The sequence below is a fragment of the Melozone crissalis genome, unplaced genomic scaffold (genome assembly GCF_028551555.1).
Source record: "Melozone crissalis strain CALT ecotype California unplaced genomic scaffold, PUWL_Pcris_2 ptg000006l_1, whole genome shotgun sequence".
NCBI classification, from domain to species: Eukaryota; Metazoa; Chordata; class Aves; order Passeriformes; family Passerellidae; genus Melozone; species Melozone crissalis.
The window spans coordinates 13,126,027-13,147,360 of record NW_026535784.1 but is presented as its reverse complement, the minus strand read 5'-3'; the positions used below and the strand labels follow the sequence as shown (position 1 = coordinate 13,147,360).

The 21,334-nt window shown below is 37.0% G+C and overlaps 1 protein-coding gene across 2 annotated transcripts; it reads right to left on the bottom strand.

Annotated features, from left to right (window-relative positions):
• Nucleotides 1–261: 261 nt before the first annotated feature.
• On the bottom strand, nucleotides 262–21,315 carry TRMT44 (tRNA methyltransferase 44 homolog). Of its 2 annotated transcripts, XR_008484382.1 has the most exons (12): nucleotides 20,913–21,315; nucleotides 18,606–18,723; nucleotides 17,554–17,773; nucleotides 16,328–16,396; nucleotides 14,027–14,134; nucleotides 12,557–12,628; nucleotides 9,783–9,889; nucleotides 8,962–9,145; nucleotides 7,922–8,312; nucleotides 6,975–7,091; nucleotides 523–4,698; nucleotides 262–461 (listed from the first exon to the last, which is right to left on the bottom strand). XR_008484382.1 is itself a non-coding variant. In XM_054295487.1 (11 exons), the coding sequence occupies exons 1-11, from the start codon at nucleotides 21,313–21,315 to the stop codon at nucleotides 4,466–4,468; spliced, it is 2,022 nt and encodes a 673-aa protein (XP_054151462.1). In that variant the 3' UTR covers nucleotides 262–4,465. The 2 variants fall into 2 exon arrangements, 1 of the variants encoding a protein (XP_054151462.1); XM_054295487.1 differs by having other exon boundaries at nucleotides 262–4,698.
• Between the last annotated feature and the right edge of the window lie 19 nt (nucleotides 21,316–21,334).

The window sequence follows — 21,334 nt, the reverse complement described above, 5'->3', positions numbered from 1 at the left end:
CTTAAAATCTGAACAAAAAAGAAAGCCCCAAAACCCACAAGAAGCGGCCTAATTTTATTACAAAGCATAGCTAGAAACCTGTATTTACTGTCAGCAAGCTGTAAGACTTCCTCTAGAAATTGCTCTAAATCTGGGCTAATAATTGAAGTACTGACAGTAATATTGTAAACAGACAACCCAAATAATACACACAGAGAAAATTTTCTGGTTTGAGGTGTATTAAAAAATCAACTGTTCTACTATTTATGGGATATATATACATATATATCCCATAAATAGGAATATAGTCTTGGAATTTGCTGTCTATTGGAGATGAGCAAATAAATACAATCCTTTACTGATGTTTAAGGGCAAAGGCAAACACATATTTCTTTGTTATTGAATTTAGAATATTTCTTCAGCCTTAATGGGACTGCAGCTAATCTACAGATGGAAAGACAAAATCTCTAAATCCCAGAATTCTTAATTGCAATCTGACATCTAACTTCTCTTTATACTCTCACTCACATGAGATATCTACACAGCAAGTATTTAGCCTCTATAAAATAGGCTTCAAATAAAGCTGAATTAACTAATGGGTAGTGATGGTAAAAAACTAAAAAGTATAATGACAGCATCACATGAACAATTGAAACTTTATGCTTGAATTCCTTGTGGAGCAAGATTTTTTTTTTATAGAGTTGAGCTGATTCTTACTGTACATAGTATTTCATCCATTGCCAAAGCTGGATTAATGCCATTTTAAGGCTGTGGATTACATAGGAAGCAACAAGATAGAGAATTTACATAAAACAGAGCCACTTCATGCTTTCAGCAGTTACTTTCACATACAAATGTGGAATTATATACGGTTGGCATTTGGATGCAAAAAATGTTCTCTTCCCATTTCTGCAAATGACAGGGAAGTTTCTGTAATTCCAGGAGATTTGCTGGCTGGCTCTCCACCTGCAAGGATGCCACACATGGAGGGGAACAGCCCTCACACATCTGTGCCAGAGCTGAATGCTGGTGAGTTCAGAAACAAAGCCTATACAGAGGAGGCAGTGTGCAACAGCAGCTATTTTAGTTCTCATAGCATTGCACAAATAAAAATAGTAGTTTTAAAACTAATTCACTAGTCTTATTATGCATATATTTGCAACTTCAATGAGTCAAGCACATATTTCATTCCTCTTTTAGTGTAAAGAAGGAAAAAAAGCCTCAAAACCAACCTTTTTTCCAGCTTCTTAACCGTGACTTCCTCCAAGCCTACCTAAAAGGCCCCCCATGCAAGCTCAGGAAATCTCCCTTTTCAAGTAAACACATCCTACACCAAGGTGCATTATCAGGATAGACACCTATGACTGGAAAATAACTCAAAGTCTGTTTTTCCTTTTTGCACCATTTGGACACAATCTCCATCTGGAGACAGCATAAACTTAATTTTACAAGGGTCTCCTCCTCAACAAACACACCAGTATGTTTACCACAATAAATAAGCATCTTGAGATTCTTCTTACTCTGCACATAGCCAAACAAAGGCTAACTCAGGCAACCTCATCCTTTGATCACACTCAAGTTCACACAATTTCCTCTCTTTTCTCAACTCTTTCCCTCTCAATAGACAAAAACCTTTTCTGATTCTTACAACAGTAACTACTTTATCAGTTGTGTTCCCTTTCTGTGCTGCCCTGTTTCATGGCAGTTGCAGTTTCCCTGAGTTATTCTATTCTTTCCCTTAGTCCAATAATCTTCACTGAACAGCATTCAGTGTGCTCCTTTAGGTAATTCACCTCGGGGTACTTCTTTTTTCCTGAAAGGCACAAATTCCGTACTGTCTGTAACACAGCACTGATAAGAGCTGAACTGAGGATGTGATACCCAACACATCACTGCAAACCAGAGCTATGGGAAAGGCTCAGAGCCCACCACAGCTCCTGGCAGTGGTAGGACAGCTACCTGTAGTACTTAGCATATTGGATAACGTGGTACATGATCCATCAGCAAGATGCTGCTGCAGTTATCAGGGTCATTGTGATCTATCAAGTGCTGCTTCTTTCAAGATCAGAGGAAAAATGCAAAGGAAAAAAGGATAATATGCAGCACTTCAGTCAGTTCTTTGGTCCTATCCTGCCAAGAGATTTGGAGCCTGTTTCATCTTCATGCCATGGAGTGCACCCTGCTGCTTGAAGTTAGGGTCCATGGAACTGTTTTGAAAAGTGTTTATGGTGTAATTTTTCATTTTTCCTCTGCTTTGTATTCAGTTGTTTCCTTCCTTTCTTGTCCAGATTCCCTGAGCTCTTACAGAGTCCTCACATGGCTTATTCACTCTTACCCCTAGATCTCACTGCACTCACTTTCTGTGTCATTGCACCCACGTCCACATTTCTTCTTTAGCAACTTTCTTCTGTAACCTTCATCTTGCATTTCTTCAGTAGGTTTTTGCAATCAAAGTCGTCTCAGTAGATCAGATGAGTTTCCACACTATCACTGTACCAACTGGGCCAGAACACAAGTCCTTGTCACAACTTGTACAGCACATATTGAACTTTACAAGTACTTAACAGGTATGAGCTATGACACCAGTTCAATGACTGCCACTGAGTCGTAATTAGGTTCACTGGTAAATTGATAGAATCATAGAATTGGGAAAGATCTCTAAGGTAATTGACTCCAAGCATTTACCCAGCACTGTCAGTTCACCACCCTGTCCCTAAATGCCACACCTACATGTCTTTAAACACCTCCAGGTGTGGTAGAGTGATTCCACCCTTTCCCTGGGTAGCCTGTTGCAATGCTTGACAAGTTCTTTGGTTTTTCCTCATATCCAATCTAAACCTCCCCTGGCACAAATTGAAGTAATTTTCTTTCAAGCTGTCACTTGTTACTTGGGACTATGATCCCTACTTGGCTACAACCTCCTTTCAGGCTGTAGAGACTAATAAGAGCTCTCTGAGCTTCTTTTTCACCAGGCTAACAAGCCTCAGTTTCTGAGTTGCCCCTCACAGGACGTATTCTCTACACCCTTCATCAGCTTCAGTATTCTTCTTAGGATGTGCATTTAAAAGTTAAACCTTTTAAAGAACATATTCTACCAAAGCTGCTAAAAGTTGCTCAAGGTGCTAAGCATTCCTTTGATATCTGATACACAGAAACCTCATCATCCTAATATTATTAAACAGATTTTCTACTTTTACTCCTTACTTTGAAAATAAGTAAAGGCCAGGTTGGATGAGGCTTTGAGGAATCTGTGAAAGATATTCCTGCCCATGGCAGGGGAGTAGATGATCTTTAAGGTTGCTTACAACACAACTCTTTCTTTGCATCTATGACAGTGTGGCCTACAAAACCTTAATAACCTACACCTACATCTGAAGGCTTCCACAGTAATTTCCCAGAAAATTCTTCTTGCAAACCAATTACTTTGAATCAAAATAAAATGCAAGGAAAGGACTATGAAGGGTATTCTATATTATTACTGCATAGTAATTTGGAAAGGAAGCTATCAAGCCATGAAAGAGTGAAATCTCTCTCATTTCTGATTCCAAGGCTCCCAAGAGCCACTTTGAATTATAAGAAACCAGAAATCCTCCTGTTGAGGAACACATTCAGTGCAGGTAGCAAGGTGAGCAGCTGCAGTGTGAACTGCAGGCTGAGCTCTGAGTGGTGGGAGCCCCAGGCAAGAGGCTGAGAAATGCCACCCTTCACATAGGAAAGGGCCTGGGGAACTGTGGCAGCATTGGACACTCAGAGATGAGGCAGGAGCTGAGGATCCCCAGACTTTGTGTGCTGAGCCTGTGAGGGTATAAAAACCCAGGAGTTCCTTTGTATAAAGTCCCTCATCAGAGGCAGCAGCTTGAACCGTTTTGTTGTTGCACAAAGTTTAAATTACTTTAAGGATTGAGACCTGTGCCATGGGAATCCTGGGGCCAGGGAGTAAAGGAACCTTGTCTGACTGTGTGAGTGTGGGGGATGTAGGGAGACAAGCAGGACAACTCTGGGCTCACTGGAGCTGCCTGCTGTGAAGGGGCTTCAGCCCCAGCTCAGGTGCTGCAGGTGTGGCTGCCAGAGTGGCACCTGGATGGCACCTGGACAGAGAAGTTTCTCTAAGACTCTTTGAAAATGTGGAACAAAACAGGCTAATTTTCAGGGCTTGAAAATGCTGCATCATGTACTTTTGATCTGATTAAGGATCATGAGGAGTTTCCCAGGAAATTAAGTTTTTAAACTTTTCTACTTATATAAATGCAAGCTAGACAAGCTGTATATCCCAAAATATATATGTACTTTACTATACCTATTAGCTGTTAATAAAAAAATAAAGAATTAGAAATACAGGAGAACTTGTAAACCAACTGCAAAATAAGATGCACAGAAATGAGGAAAATCCCTCCATATTGTACAGATGTTTACACACTAGGCAGTCCCAAAGTCAATCATAGATTCTCTTATGTACATAAATCTAAACACAAGTTGCAACATTTTATTACTGTATATGTTTTTTCTTCTTAATCATCTGAGACTGCCTTAGCTCCTCAGTCCCATGGGCATATGGGCAAGCTTCAGAAGGTAAAGAACAACCATCAGGATGATGAATGAAAAACCAACAGAGGCGTGTTTTAAATGCTTCAGCTGAAAGGCGCCGCTTCACTTCAGGTTTAGTTTTACTTGGTGGTTTCTCTTTCCTCCAGTCACGAATATGAACTCTCCCATTCAGAACTAAGATTTAAAAACAAACAAAAATCCAGCTGTTAATAGACATCCATAGTAATTATACTGGAAAAAATTGTAGTGACATTCTGTGAATAAAAAACATTCTACAAATGGATCACTCAGGCAAAACCAGATGAGCCATTTGCACAGAAACAGAAGGAAGTAAAAACAAATCACTACAAAGACAATGCAGACACAATAAAAAGAAGACTTGATTGATTTCCCTGAGAGATGTTTCACTGCGATGCTGAATAGTTTGAGGCACCTTTGCATCATCTTTGTAGACATTTCTTAGCTCATTTTAAATACAGCAGTTGGGATCATTGAGAGTAAAATCATCTGAACTTAGATTGCAAGTTCTAACAAAAGAAGTTTTAACTTCAGGAACTGTAATTCTTCCCATGTTTTTAACTTCATGATTCCACATCTAAAATGTGATTACCAGCAAGTGTCTTCTGCTACTTTCACAGTTCACTGACCCAAAAACACACTGCACCAAGGAGATGACAAGTCTAATCCTTCATGTGAACCAGCACTCAGTTATCATTGGTTAATAAGGATTCAGCACTTCGGGTTTTTTAAATTCATTTGCTGTGTTAGGACCATGAACTGCACACATACACACTTGTGAATCTCTGTCAACTCCTTAAATGAGTAAACAAAACAGATGAAAGGAAGTTAGCCAGAGAGGAAGAAAAAAACATGACAAACAACAGTAAAAATGAAGAGGGAAGAATCTGCCACTTTTAAGTTGCCATGTTCTACTTTCATATACTGCTTCAATCACACCTTCTCTCTCAGACACTTGTAGCTTGGGATAGTTAACCAATACCATTCTGCATTCTGATCATTGCTATTCAAAAAGTAACAAGTCCAGTGGAAGCTGAATATCACACAGTCTGCCCTGGATGAATTAATGTCTCCAGGTTTTCTTGTAATACACAGACAGACCTGAACTCATACTAAGCCAATCAAGAAGCAATTTCAGCTGAGCTTCCTCACAAAAGAGGAAGAAAAATTAACAGGTATTTATTATCAAACATAATTTTTCCCTAGAAAATTAGTCTTGTATTGGACAAGATACCTGATCTAAAGAAACTGCCACTGATCATTCTAAGACCCACTTTCTGTCTGGTGTGTGTGTACATCCATCCACTTTCATATTTTAAAAGAAAAAATTATATAAATTACTGAGATGGTCTGACTTAATCCCAGTCTTTTCTTCATATGTAATGTGCACACAGCCTCCAAGCCAATTTAAGATGCTCATTCCATTTACAATGTAACACATTGCAAAACCTATTTCAGCTATTCCTAATGACAGGAAACCAAATTCAGACACATAAACTCCATGTGACCAACTCTTTTTAATGGATGGTAACTCAGGAGGATTCTATCAGCCAAGTGTACACAAATATTTAGTGGATGCTAAACTTGCTTAAGTTGACCACTGGCAACAAACAGGTTGCATACTCAGGATTACTTTTCATGGATTAGTTCATCAGTATTTTACAGCAGACACAGAACTGTTAGGACATAACACATTTTGAAATTTGAAGCAGCCTTAATACTGATAAAACCTTGAACATCTCGTATTACTGCAAAGCTACAATTTAGTTTTGCAAAACTTCACACTCACAAAAAAGCCCCAAAGCACAAATGACACAAAGCACACTGTCACCACACATTACAACAGGGAAAAAAAAAGCCAAACCCAAAAAACTGCTATAAACAAACTCAGCCAGCCATGGAGACTTGCTACTGAGTTCTTTCTGCCATGCTACCACAAACTACACAAACACAAGCTTTATAAACACATCAAGCCTCACAATTACAGGTTCTTAGGGAGGCTAATTTTGCTTCATGTCAGCATTTACACTTTGGAGCTTGGTGTGATCAGACTAAGCCTCAGCTAAATGCTTTAGTAATATTGCTCTGTATTTGACAGCCTCAAAACCATCAATATTTCACAGGAAGAAACAAGAATAAAAGGTCAAAGAATAGCATCAAATCAGCCACCTAAACTAAAGGCTTGTCTTTTCAGATACAGTCAGTGCAGAACTTTTTGCTGATAGATGCCTTACCAATCTCAATTCGTAAGAGCTTTACTAACAATATCTTGGAGCAATGGGCACATAAAGAATATGCAGTTTTCTGCAAAGATACAAAAAGCAGTTAAAAAAACCACCACCATAGTAATTTTTCAGTTAAGTTTAACTGCATATAGAGGAGATAAAATAAATAATTAAGGAGAAAAAACCCAAAACTCAAAACTCCTTTACCTTCAAATACTTGATGATTGTTCTTGAGTAGCGTCTGCAGGCCTCCATATTCACTTTTCAGCTTTTTTAAAATCTTTTTATCCAAGTGTTCTGCCACTTCTCTCAAGGAAAGGCTTTCTGCAATAAAAAAACTGGTAGAATTATTAAAAACTTTTCTCTATAAAACTTTAATACAATTCAACTTCTATATAAGGTAATGATTATGAGCAGAGTGTCAGAATTATCTACCAGGATTGCAGCAACTTTTTTCTCACAATATGATGTATAGAACATATTTTACATGCATATTGTAAAACAGCAGCTTTCATTTTACAGGACTCAGGTCAGAATTTCCACAGTAAGACACACTTTTTATTTGCTCTGCTTTTTTTACAATAGCATGTAACCCTCATTGCAATAAGAAGTGTTTATAAGCATGTAGTTAGAAGACCCAGTCAGTAACATATGACATACTACAGTGAGTAAATTATAAAAACAGATGGAAGAAAATGGAAAGATGGTAGTAGTCAGATAACTGACTGCTTATACAATTAACAGCAGCTTAACATTCTTTTTGTTCCTAAAACTAAACTAAAAATTCCTAATCATGTTGTAACCTAATGACACTTTGAAGGACTTCTTACAAACTCTTACAGAAGTATAGCGAATTATTATGTTAATATTCTAAACCATAATATTCTCCCTAAATAGGGTAGAGTTGTGGATTTAGTTGGGTTTGGTTTAATAAAATCGATTCTATAATAGTATTTAGTGTAAACCAGGAAAAAAACTCGAACCAATCTCAAAATATTCTTCAACATGCAATAAAACATAGTGGAAAAAAAGCACCTTTGATTGCTACTGTATTGTTCCCAGTGTTTCCTAAAAATCTAATCAAAAACTTGTAAACTTGCTGGAAAAGACATGTTCTGCCAGCTAAAGATAGTGTAAAGGAAAGATAACCTCACCTCCTTGATTCCAGGCATTCATATTTCCACCCTGCTTATCAGAACATGATTTCTGGGGGGCTGCATTTAACAGCAAGTTTGCCACATTGAGAACCACTTCATCTACAAAGTCCCGAGGGAGGGAAGCACAATTTCTGACTTGTTCCACTTTTTCTCTGGGTTGAAATCCAGGCATCCAAATTGTACCAGCTGTCTCAGTCTCATCTTCAGGAGGTTCTGAGCCTGCTTCTTTGCACAGACCACCAGAATGATGCTCATGGTTAAATCCAAGCCTTCTGTCACACGTGGCCACAGCACAGGTCCGACGACTGTTAATAAACTGTGTTATCTGCTCGTCAATCAGAGCACGTTCTGCAGCTGGATAGGTCCTGCTTTTCCCTACAAAACTGACCTATTTTGGCAGAAACAAGTAAATCACTATCAGAGTCCTGTACTTACACCCAGCCCCACAAACTCCACATGTTTATGCAAGTTTCTCACTACTAAAATAAAATCCAATACCAACTCAATGCTCAGTAACACCTGAGGGGTTTTTAATTCCAGTCTTTGAATATTGGTGTCCCAGAAGAAATCCAGTAAACAAATCATAATCCATCATGCTATAAAATCACACAGCAAAAATATTGTTCCTGACCCTCAGATTATTTAAAGCTGGACACCTCTTCCCACTCAGAACATTTCACTTTAAATTTCACTGGACAAGAAAAACAGCAAGAAGTACAAAAAAGTAGGACAGGCAGCTAGAAAAATTAAGGCAAAAAATCAGGTTTTAAGTTTTCCATCATATAGAGTGGCATAAGAGAAAATCATGAAACATTTCATTTTTTCCTGTTGTTTTTTTCTTTTTTATAGAGACTGTACCTATAACATTAAGAGTGTAATTCCCAAGAAAACAATGAGTATTTTTAATCTCTTTTCAGAGCATATTGTATCAAGTAATGAAGCTGACTATAGTCTTATCTTACAACAATAACAATGAACAAACATCCATATGCTTCAAACAGAGCAGATTTAAGAAAAAAGACAGAGGCCAAAATTACCCTTTTTGTTGATGGAATTCTAAGGCAATCTTCTTCCACATGAAAGCCACATACAAATCCCACTTGGGCAACAAAATCAAGATATTCTCTGTACTGAGTTTTCTTGCATTGTCTTCGGCTGTATTTTCCATGGAAATCAAAGAAGCAGCATGGCAGCACAAAGTAACAACATGAATAGGAAGACCTACAAGAAGGATAACAAACTGCTGAACAGTAAGTTACTTCAGAAAACACAAAAATTTAACAAACAACCTATTAGGTGAAAACAACAATGGAATTTTTATTAAATACAGAGCTTCATGCAGTAATATTTATAACTTCCTTTATCAATCAAAAGATTAATTTAGTCACAAATACCATTTCACAAAGTATTTGATGCAGCAACCTACTTTGCCAACTTAGTTTGCAGAAGTAAAACCAAATTAATTTTGCTGTTCGTAAAGAGCACAACGGCACGAGGGAAGGCAGAACCATTAGCTTGTATTTACAAGAAAAAAAAAAACACAACAAAAAACAATCAACAGCTTCACATAGGAGGAATAAAAAACAGTTTTGGTTTTTGAATTTCAAAAGCAAAATACTGCACTGAATTCTATGAGAAAGTAAATACTGCATCTGCACTTCTCCACAGAAACGCTTTGTAAAAATAATCAACTTGCATCAAAAGCAGCCAGTCTTAAAAGAACAACTGGTGTGGAACCAAAGCTGACAGTTTTTAGCAAGCCTACATATGTAATTATGGGTGGGGAATGTTTGGGTTTTTTCTGCCTGTTTGTTTTTTTAATTCCTTCCATCCCACTGCCCTCCCTCTGCAAAAATACCTAGCTGCAATTACAGGTATCCACGGTGTTAATTCATCTGAATGGTTTCCTATGAGCCAGTCAGTGTCTGGAAAGAGATGACTGTCACCTGGAATGATTGTAGCTTCCTAAAAAACAGAACAACACAGCAAGTGAATCCTCTTACAGGTTTCTTTAAAGCATTTTATTTAAAGCACTAAGCAATAATATCAAGTAATACCAGCTGACAAATACAAGGTAAGTGAGCACCACAGACACCAACAATGTTTTCTTCGGGTAGCAATTTTTTGTAGCTACAGAGAAGCAATTAAGCAAAAAACACCCACAAAAATGGGTCAGCAAAACAGTAGAATAGCAACTCTGATTAAGATATCTGGCATTTAAATATGTATAAACAAATATCATACACTAAATTATGATTGCTTGCCAATCTCTTTCTATCACTTGTATGCCTGAACTCAGTTTTTCAGAGAGACACTTAATTTGCTGTCTTGCAGCCTGTAGGACTCACACAGCAATTAATCAGAACACAGCTTCATTGTTATTTTCTCCTCCTTCACAGATGCTGCCCAAATCAAATCCTAGTATACAGAACACCACTCTTCACATGCTATCATTCACATACAATAAAACAATAACAAACAAAAGAAACCAAGAGGATGAATTCTTCATACAGGCTAAATTCAAATGCTCTACACTGGCTATAATGTTTATGCCTCACAAATACATTTTCTCACTCTGAACTAAGTTCAGAAGAGAAAGTACTGAAAGATGTTGACACCATGAAAGTAGCCACTCTTTCCTAAAAATATGCATGAACATTAAAATAATTATTGGGCAAATTTGAAAAAAGTTTTAGATTTGAATTTCCACAGTCCTTTAGGCAAAGTTCTGGAATATAGAAAAGATATGTTCTCTTTAAGTTCTCTTTATAAAGTTCTCTCTAAAAGTTCTCTTTATATAGAAAAGATATGTTTTGAGAGCTTAAAATTCACATGTACATGCATCACATGTATCTGTATAGGAATTAAAGAATAAAATAAAACATGACCACTAATTAGGGAATTTCAGACTATCTTGGTTACTTTCTAAATCCCTCTTAAGGATCAATATGGTGATTGTTCACTTAAAATTGTTCCCTTTAAATACTACAGCTCATTTTTAGATATGTATAAACATTTCTAGATAATGAATGTAACAAGTTTTTTTGGCAGATTACTGGATGTTAAATTAGCAAGGCTTTTGTAAGTGTTTTCTTAAGGTTGATTAAACACATTGCTCATACTTTACATTTTAGTTTTGATCATTCAATTTAGGCATAGTATGGATTATCAGTGCCCCACTGCCCATTCTGACAGCCACTCCTAATCACATTTGTATTCACTGTGTCTGACAGCAGTTTGGAAGCACAGAGTGCCACCTGTTACATCCATTTAGGTTGTTAGAACTGTACTGAACCACACAGGTGGCAACATCTACCCTGCAACTCTGCTGTAAGTAAAGATCAAAACAAAATTAGCTTCAGGGGTAACAACAGGCCCTGGGCAGGTGCTTTTTCGTTCTGTGGCTCCTGTGGCTACATGAGCCTTGCAAACTCCTTTCACCCTTCCTGTTCCTGGTTTAACTCCTTCCAGCATCAATCATCACTTTCTTCAGCATATATTTTATAGTTTCTTTCTTTCTAGGCAGAAATAGGAACATGTAACACAAAGAGACAATGCTGTTCATCATGATCAGATGTTACTTAGTAGAGTACAACAGGAATGATGGAGCACCACAGATTGATGGTTTGGGTTGTCTGTTGAAGCTTTTCAGGGAGATCTGCTTGCAGACTGCAGTACAGGAACATGGCAGTTTTGGCAACTTGTACCCAAAATAGCGAGGTGGCAAAGAGAAGGCTACACAACACTGAAATCTGTGACCTCCCACCTGTGAAAACTGAGGTTCTTTCCTAATTTAATGAGCTAGCATCCTCATTGTTGAATGAAAAATTCATAATATATTGAATGAACTTTAAACAACACTACTAGAGAATAACTACAGATGGAAAATTATTTTACTATATTGGGAGATGACAATTTTGACAGAACAGAGCAAGAAATTTTAGACCTGCAGAACAAAAACCAGGAACACCTCACCTCTCAAGGGCAACCGCTCATTGGCACCACACTTTAATGAGTATCATATTAATAATGCTTGGAATCAAAGTGAATGTTCCCACGCTCAAATTGTTCATAAAAATGATAACGTGAAACTTGAAATATAATCCCCTTTGCAGACACATTTTGTTCATTTTTGAAGACTTTTATTGCAATTATTTATGTTGCCTCCTTTGAGGTTCAACAACAATTTTTCCCCCAAAACAGAACATAGTACTAGAAGGTGAGAATCACTTTCAAGCAATTATCCCAAATTTTGAGTGGCTTTATTATCTTTTATGAACTAGTGGTGCAAACAAAGCTGCTTAATACTGATCATCTGTTAAAAAGAAAGCTTGTTTCATGGTGTGCATGTCTGTAAATGCAGTAAGAAATCATGCCAGTGGTTCTTGGCTGAGAAACAAGCAAGTTGCAAAGATGCAAGGGTACAATACAATATTCTTCTCATACTTTTCTCCCTTTACAACTTACTCCACCTCCAAGGGATATGGGTAGGAGCATAACAAACCCATGGGTCCCTTTAGACAACTGTGTGTAACCAGTATGCTTCCTTACACTTGCATCAATACATCCTGAAACAATGAACAAATGAATAAATGTACAGATCAGTAAGACTGACATACATTTGCATAATACCTCTAAATGCGTCCCTTGTCCATACATGTCCCATATTTTTCTTCTCCTCACATCAATTCCTCTTCCTGGATGCTGAAATATTTGAACAAAAATACTCAATTTAAGTACTACTTTTTTTCAGAAATTTCAAATAGGTTCAGTAAATGTACATAGCAACTTCAAATATTTCATTCATGTCAAAATTTAGACACATAACAAAAACCAGCTTTGCCATTTCATCTGAATACTTTTATTCCCTTTCTTCCCTTTGAAATATGAAGGGAATAACCAGGAAACCTTAAGAACATATCTGGTTCAAAATTTTACCTGGCACACCTACTGAGACTGTTCTTGAAAATCTCTATCTCTACAAATGTAAAAACAGAGGTGTTGATTTTTGGTTTGTTTGTTTGTAAAATATCAAAGCCTTTCACAAGTTGAGTACTGCAGCATCCACAGAGCTCAAAGAAAAATGCTACTCTAAGCAGTCCCTAGTGGAGAACCACCTTTCAGCTACTGAAACCCAAACAGTTTTTTCCCCTGTCTGATTTAAAGGGAAGAGGAAATAGACTGGAAACTAAAACAAGAAATGAAGAATGTGTAGTATTTGAAATCCAAGAATCTCGTGCAGGACTAAGAAAAATCAATTACTAAAAAAAGTCTCATAAAACTCTCATACATGATTTTTTGGACAGTCAATGTTTGTCAGCACTGAAGGAATGACTGACTGATTGAAAAATCCACATGGAAAACAGCAGCTTATGTTACACAAAAGTTTTCTGGCCACACAAGAATAGAAACTTTGTGCTAGGAGAACTTGGAACATTTCCCTACTCTCCCACTGATGTCTCTTTATCTAATAAGATATATTCATTTCCTCTATAAATTTCCCCATGTTGCCCAAAAGTGGAAAATGTAATTTTCTGAAACAGACAGACCCACCTTCAATGGGTTTTGTTTAGTTTCACTGTTCTGTCATTGCTATTTCAGAAACCGTGCCTCAACAAACTGAATTATGCTGTTGCTACATTTTTACTCCAAAAAGTACAGTATGCTGTTAGGCATTTTTAATTAAGAAATCTCAGGACTGCTTTCAAAGATATAGAAAAACATTTTGTGACATCACAAGTAGAATTCGGTTTGGATAAAAATAAGTTCATGAACACATCTTGTGAGAGCTAGAACCTATATCGAAAATTCACATTCCTTTTTGCATAACTAAAGTACTCCATTACCTTTTCTTTTTCCTCTTACTTTCTCACCTGAGAAAAAATAGCCCTCAATTTAAATTAAATACACTAACTAAGATAAATAAATGAATGGTCTAATCCACTGGTAGGATTTTCAGTTAGTAACTAGAGTGACAAAATCCTGTTTTAGCAACATGAATTAATTTATTTTGGCTATCTGCATGCCAAAAAAAAAGAGGAAAGCATAACAAGAATACTGACACTAGCTTTTAATAATTATTTTTAAAATCATTCTATTTACCCCTTCATTGTTTAAAATATGAACCAGCAAACCATTTCCACATCCAAGATCTACAAATGACTGCTTCTTGGTCAACCCTTTTTCTTTTCTCTCTTCTTCCCAAAGAATCTAAGAAAAGAAAACAAAACATATTAGGCTTCTGCTCTCAAGTTTCCCTATAAGAAACCTTATCAAATGTTATTTGAGATGAAAAAGGAAACCTGGAAATGCAGATTTGACAGAAAACGTTCACTGCATTCACAGGTAAAATAAATTTAGAGAAAAAAAAGGAAAACCTAAAAAAAACCCAAAACAAAACAAAAAAAAACCCCACCAAAACAGAAACCCACTGTTTATAGAGTGAAACAAGAATTATTTTGCAAAATATCAATAATTTTCTAAATGCTAAGCACATCCTCCACTCTGTTTTGAGTAATCAGGAGTTGAAATTAATCAGGGCTTTACAACTCTGGGCTAGAATGAACATAAATGTAAAATAAATTGCTGAAACAATAGATGCAAGAGCAGAACAGTGGAAAGCAAGGGAAGTATCAAGTCAACTTCATCAGTGTCTCTGCAAGAACACCACAGATGCATTTATATCCACTGTATTAAAGAAAGTATTGATGGCAGAGCTGAAAATAAACCCCAAAATATTCTTGGTAATCACTTAGTGATATACTGGTACATGTAACATCCCTTTTACTGAACAAAGCAACAGTGTTACCTAGCAAGGTAACTGCCCCAAATTCTACACCAGCTAAGGGACCCCAAAGCATTTAAGAAATTCTAGTCCCTGATCTGTACATAAGTAGGTACTTTTACACAGATATATAATCCATAATTAATAAGTGGCTGTTTCTCTGCTGAGTATGCATTAACCTTCACCATTTTCCAACTCTTTTTCCTTCAATGAGAAGTTAGAGATCACACATTTGTAACTCTGCACTCTGATTTTCATTATGACTACCAAAAATCTTGAAGAGTACTTAACTATGAAAATAAGTATTTGTAACATTGTCAGTTTTGCTAGAAGGAAAAAAGCTCAAGATAAACACAGTCTGCTAAACTCATGGATTATGGTTTTAGATTTACCAATCATTGCACTCTGGCACTCTAGGCAGTATGCAGAAATCCCTAATTACCTCCTTCACAGATCCTACCTATGCCCCAATTCCTGCAGAGGTTTTCACAACACAACAGCCATGCCCTTGGCCAGGCTCCTGCATAGTGAGTGATTTATTTTCCAATATGATTGGAAAATAAAATGAGGTCACATGCAGATGCCATTAACCCATAAAAACTTTACACTGGACCTACTTTTCCTTAGAAAATCACCTGTGTAATGTACTTCTTAACAATGACTTTCATAGACCATCAAATAATACCTGAACGTTTGCAGCAGGTTAGGTAATTAATACCATACTTTAAGTTTTCATTTACATAAGCTGCATATTGAATGACTTTAATAACTCTCTGAAAACTACTGCTATATTAGCCAAAACACAACCACTGTAAACCAACAATTACATGTATAAAAATGCTATCACTCTAGAATTTTCTTGTGGCTACAACTAAACTCCTAATTTTCAACACTGAATATTAAAATGGTGGTAAAAATGGTACAGATGAGTCTTTTATATAGCTCCTTCCACAAGCCAGTATCTAAGGTTGAAGGTTAAAGACCTAATTAACAAAATTAAATAGTCCTCAATGAGTACTATAAATGAGCTAACTTACACAGAAATACTGATTTAGGTAAGATGCTACAAGTATAGCTCAAATATAGACATGCTCTTACTCTGGATGGAAAACAAAAATATGTGCCTGCCTTTTAAAAACCTGATGTTTCTTAGAATTGCAGGTGGCAGAATTTTCATAGAATCTCAAGCAGATAGATGCTTGAGAAAATTGCACCAAGCATTTATCTGCACTTCTAGCATCTGCAGTTGACCTTATTACACTTGAAGATGGGATTTGAGCTGAAATTTTATAGAGAAAAGGCATAGCAGTAAAAAACACTACGTATTTATTTGTTCATAATATAAAATGAACAAGTAATAGAAAAATTTATAAAACAATCAATCCTAATCTCCAATTGATTAAATTTATCACTTCTACAATAGTGCTTTTGACTTTTTCACTTAGAAAGAAATAAATCTTGTGTATGTAGATGACAAATTTCCTGTGAGAGAAGACTGCAAATCTTCATCATATTTACAAAGAAGTTTTTGTTTACCTCTAAAATGATCTTCTTTAGAGAGGTTCTATTATCATGAAATATAACCTTACAGCATATTATTAGGTAAAGCAGTTCCCTACCAGCAAGTAAGTGGCAATGGCAACATCTTCATAGACAAATTTCTCAGGATCTGTCACTTCAGGCCACACCTTCAGGAAAAAAAAAAATAGAATGAAAAAATAGATAAAAATTTATTTTCGCCATCATCTGAAATAACCTTAAAAATGTTGAGACACAGCAATTTACATATTTATTCACTTCAGTAGGTTTCTGGACTTCTGGACAGAACTTCAGGACCTTCTGAACAGATTTTGCATTTTAACCTCATTCAAATATATCCAGGAATATAAAGACTGTTTGATTCAACCAAACAATAAAGTTTCTAAGAACATTTTGGCTCCACATGTGCAGGTCACAAGTAAACAGCTGCATGTGTTCTGTAACAGACCATGTATCTTTTGATTAACTTTCTCATGAGAAAAATCTGTTCTATACCTCTGCAGCATTGAGAACATGAACATTTGTAGATTTCTTTTCACAAGGAAAAGACCTGGAATTATCCTGGCACAAAAGAACATGAAGAATCAAAATCTGAAGCAGGAAGACAGAAAGTTAAGTATTATTCCTAAGTGTTACTTTGTAAACAAAGAATTGAAACAATAACTAAAATGCTCAATAGCAGCAATTCTACTACAGAACTCAAGACTGAATTGTTGCCTTACCCAACAATTTGCTTTGTTTCTTCCTGTTAGTACAGAAATATTAACAGTAAAACATTTCAGCATTTTCACTGTATGTTTTACAAAAGCATTGACCAATTTTTTTGTTTGCAGCTAGAGCCAAGTTTGCAAGAATACAGACATTACTTCATACAGCACTCTGTTGCTCTTCAGGATAAGAAAAAAAAATTACAACACTGCTCCTCTAATTCAAGCACATATTAAGATAGTATCCAAAGGTTTTGGGGAAGGAGGTGTTTTATTTATGCCTTCTAAAATGTGGATTTCTATTTATTCCACTGACCTACTTCTTCCTTTTTATCACAAGCGATACATCCAAAATATCCAAATATTTATTTATTGTGAATTTGGCTCTAAATCCTGCTTTTCCAATTAAGTTTGTGCAAGTACTGACCTGCTGTATTCTCTATATATGCCAAAAAAACCCCCAAAACACAAAACCGAAAAACATACATTATAATTCAATTGCTTCTTTAATTAAAAAAAAAAAATTGAAATAAGCAGCTTCATTACACAAAGAAAAAAAAAATAAGGACAACATTACTGCATTTACTGCTTAAACTTACCTTTACCATCTCTTTGTACTTTTCTTTGAGGTCCTGATAAACCTTGCTGTATTTTGCTACTGAAATGAGGGAGAGTGTACTTTTAAACTCACTAGGTTTTTGCTCCACAGACCATTTAGCCAGTTTGGACAAAAGTTCATTTCCAAGCCATGCTAGTTTGGGGTACACAATTCCATCTGAAAACCAATCTTCTGGAAATGGAGCTACAACAGATACAGACCTTAAAAACAAACAAACAAGCAACTTAGTATAAATACAGCATTTCATTATTTCAGCTATCTCAAGGACAGAGAAAACAAGGATGAAGTTGAGAAAATAAGCAGATCAGGGATATAAAATGAGACTGGAGAATAAGTAAATATGTAGAGAAATAATAAACCAATGAAATTACTGAATAATGGAACAGTTTCCTCTGAGTTTTGTTAGCTCCCAATTCAATCACAGTACATAAGAGTCCAGCCTGCATTTAACACAATAAATGAGGACTCACAGATGATGAGCAACCTGACCTCACAAGACAGCCAAACACTAAACAATGAAAGTCAACTTCTCAAATTCCTGAAAATAACAGGCAAAATTAAGAGAAAAATATACCCATTGTCACAACTCATTATTTCATCATCTCTAACATTATTCAGATTTTATTAGAGCATCCCTGGATGCTCAGGACCAAAGTGACTGGTCTACATTTCAATGACTAAAGCTCAGGCATTTACAGCAACTGTGGTTTGACCCTCCCCTTACTGACACCCACAGACACTGCTACAAGCACTCTTACATCCTCGTGATCACAAGAGGCATATTTTTTCTAGACCACACAAAGGTAGAGTCAATCTTTACATTCAAAGGTGAAAAAAGTTTGTTTTACATTATTCTGGGTATTGTAGATGTTTCTTTTTAGAGAACACTGTGCACTCACATCACACCACTACTGTAATTTACTAATCAAGCAGAAAATTATAAAATCTAAATTGCCTACACAGCAATACCAACCCATTGTGTGACTCTTGCAATAACTTACTGTTTGCTTCCTCTCCTCAATCCACACTTACCATTCCTCATCTTTTATGTGTTTAAGTTGAATTTGATAAATATTGCACTTTTTAACGAGGTATTTTCCTTCACTGTTTTCCTCCAAAGGCAGAAAGGTCACAGTTCCATTGTAAACATCTGAAAAGATATGCAAATAAGGGTTTATTATTCCATGGTGCAGCCCACCCTGGTTAGCACCAAAATGAACTTCTGCCTGCAAACCACTGAGGCAAGATCTAAAACAACAGAGAAAGGAGCACAATGCCAGGAATAGATCTGTTTCTTGGTGTTCCTGACTTCTGAAACTACTGGATGATTTGAATTCTCCAAATTTAGCATTCTATGGCATGATGCTCCCAAAATATCAAGGGCTTACCAGGAGTATTCATTTTCATCACACCTATTTTAATAAAGTAAAAACTAAACAATAAGATTTTTCTAGTATATTAACATCCCACAGCAAGTCCAGAGTCCTGGGAAGCAGGTGTATATGCAGTATTACTTCCTCTAAAAATTAAAAAAAAATCTTTTTAGCTATTATTTACCCAGGGTGACTTTTTCAGACTAACTTCCTAAGTTCTCAGTTTTGAAAATGTCTTTTTAATTACATCAAAACAAATCTTCTTGCAAGTAAAAATGCTACACTGGCTACATAATCAATTTTCAATAGACTCCAAAATTTTCTGAGTTAGACAAGAAAGAATTAATTAGCAATAGAGTAAATGTTAAGTCTTGCTATCTCATCTCATCCTCAGCAATACCACTTCTAAAATATTTTAATTAAAAATAATTTTAAAACATTAAAAATATAAAAAAAAAAATTTAAAAATCTCCTAGGCCTTCTCTATGCTCTATAGGTGCAGCTCAGGAGCATCTTCCCTTAGGATCAAAAGAAAAAATAAATCAAAACTGCAACATATAATATTTTTTTTAAAGGCACCTATTTTTTGAAGGCATCAGATAAGAATCAAAGGCCTCAAGAACATCCCAAGTGTGCCCCATAAATGACTATCAGTCTTTTTGACTTGTAAGTTGAGCTGGACTTCTTTTTCTTTCTGGACTTCTGATTCTTTCCAAAACACTACTACTAGAATTTAATCCATACAACAGCTTTCCAAAATTTATCTAAAAACGGTGTCAAGTTCTACCCTATGCAAGTTTATTTATATTAGCAGGATTTATTGGAGAATTTTACCATCATACAGAGAAAAATCACCACAAGGCAAAACAAAAACAAACAAAAAAAACTTCACACATAAAAAAACATTTAAAAAAAAACCCAACAAAAACCAACAAATTGAGATTCTTTCTTAATGTGAAAAACACTAATGACTTGTTTTTAAATTTTTAAAAGTTTAATAGTAATAAAATGGTTATAAAAATAGCCATAATAGTATAATTAGAGTAATAATAATTAGGATAATCTGGATTAGGACAATATGAGACAACAGAAACGAACGGTTACGGACATCTGGGTACCTTTTTCTGGGCAACCTAAGCCCGAAAAAGGACACCCGTTAACAGAGGATTAACCCTTAAAAACAATAATTTGTTACATATTTATACACATCATACATGATGCATAAATTCTATTCAAACAAAGGATTTTGTCTGGTCAGCATCAACTTTTTCCTCTTAATCTTAACGGCATATTCATGCTTGAGAAAAGCAGGAAGAAGTTAATTTCTTCTGATAAAAGAGCAATAAATTCTCTTTTTCTGAAAGATTCAGGTGTCTTGTGGCTGCTATTTCACTGTGAGTCCTTTCTTCAAAGAAAAGTATCATCTTACATAATATAATTTCTATTTTAACATTATGTTATAACTCTAACACATTACTAAAAAATTAATACAGCATAATTTTCTAACATAACACATATAACATTCATTTTAATATTTGTGAAAAGCCAATCATAAAGTATGCATCCTTCACATTAAGCAATACTAAACATGAAGAAAGTCGATACAGACACTTCTACTTGTCCAGGCAGGTGCCACAGCAGCCTGCTCTGTTCAGAAATTCCGCATTTCCCAACACTGCAGTCACTCCTGGCCAAGCTGTCATTAGGCCTGCACTATGAGCGTGGGCAGCAGCTCCTGAGCGCCACAGCTCCCTGGCCTCTCTAATTTGTATTTCAATGCTGAAATTTTAATGCTTCCTGGCGCAACAACGAAAGGTAAAAAATAAACCCTAGGTATATGATAGGGACAAAAGTCCACCATCGTTCCCACAAACAGGGGGGAAAAAAGGGCGTTTCTCTCATGTGCGAGACAATCTCTGAGGGGACAGGTCCGCGACAGCCCCAGCCCCTCACAGCCCCCGCTCACCTTGCACCGCCAGCTCCCGGGCCGGGGGCGCGGCGGGGCGGCCCCGGGGCAGCAGCGTCCTCAGCACGGCGCGGAGCTCGCCGGGCCCGCCCCAGGCCACGAGGAGCGGCGGCAGAGCCAGCTGGCCCCGCACCTCCCTCCAGAGCCGGCCCAGCTCCGCGGCCCCCGCCGTTCGCCCCTCCTGCCCGCCGTCGCCCCCGCTTGCCCCCGCAGTGATGATGGAGGGCGATATCTCCCCGCCCTCGCCGAGCGGCACCGTCCCCTCCGCCTGGACAGCGGCGCCGCTCAGTCTCCTGTTGGCCACCTGCGGCTTCTCCAGCCACACGCGCACGGCCGCCCAGAAGCCGCGGGGCAGCACGGCGCCGCCGGGGTCCCGCACGGCCGCCGTCCCCACCGGCCCCATCCGCCGCCCGCTGCCGCCG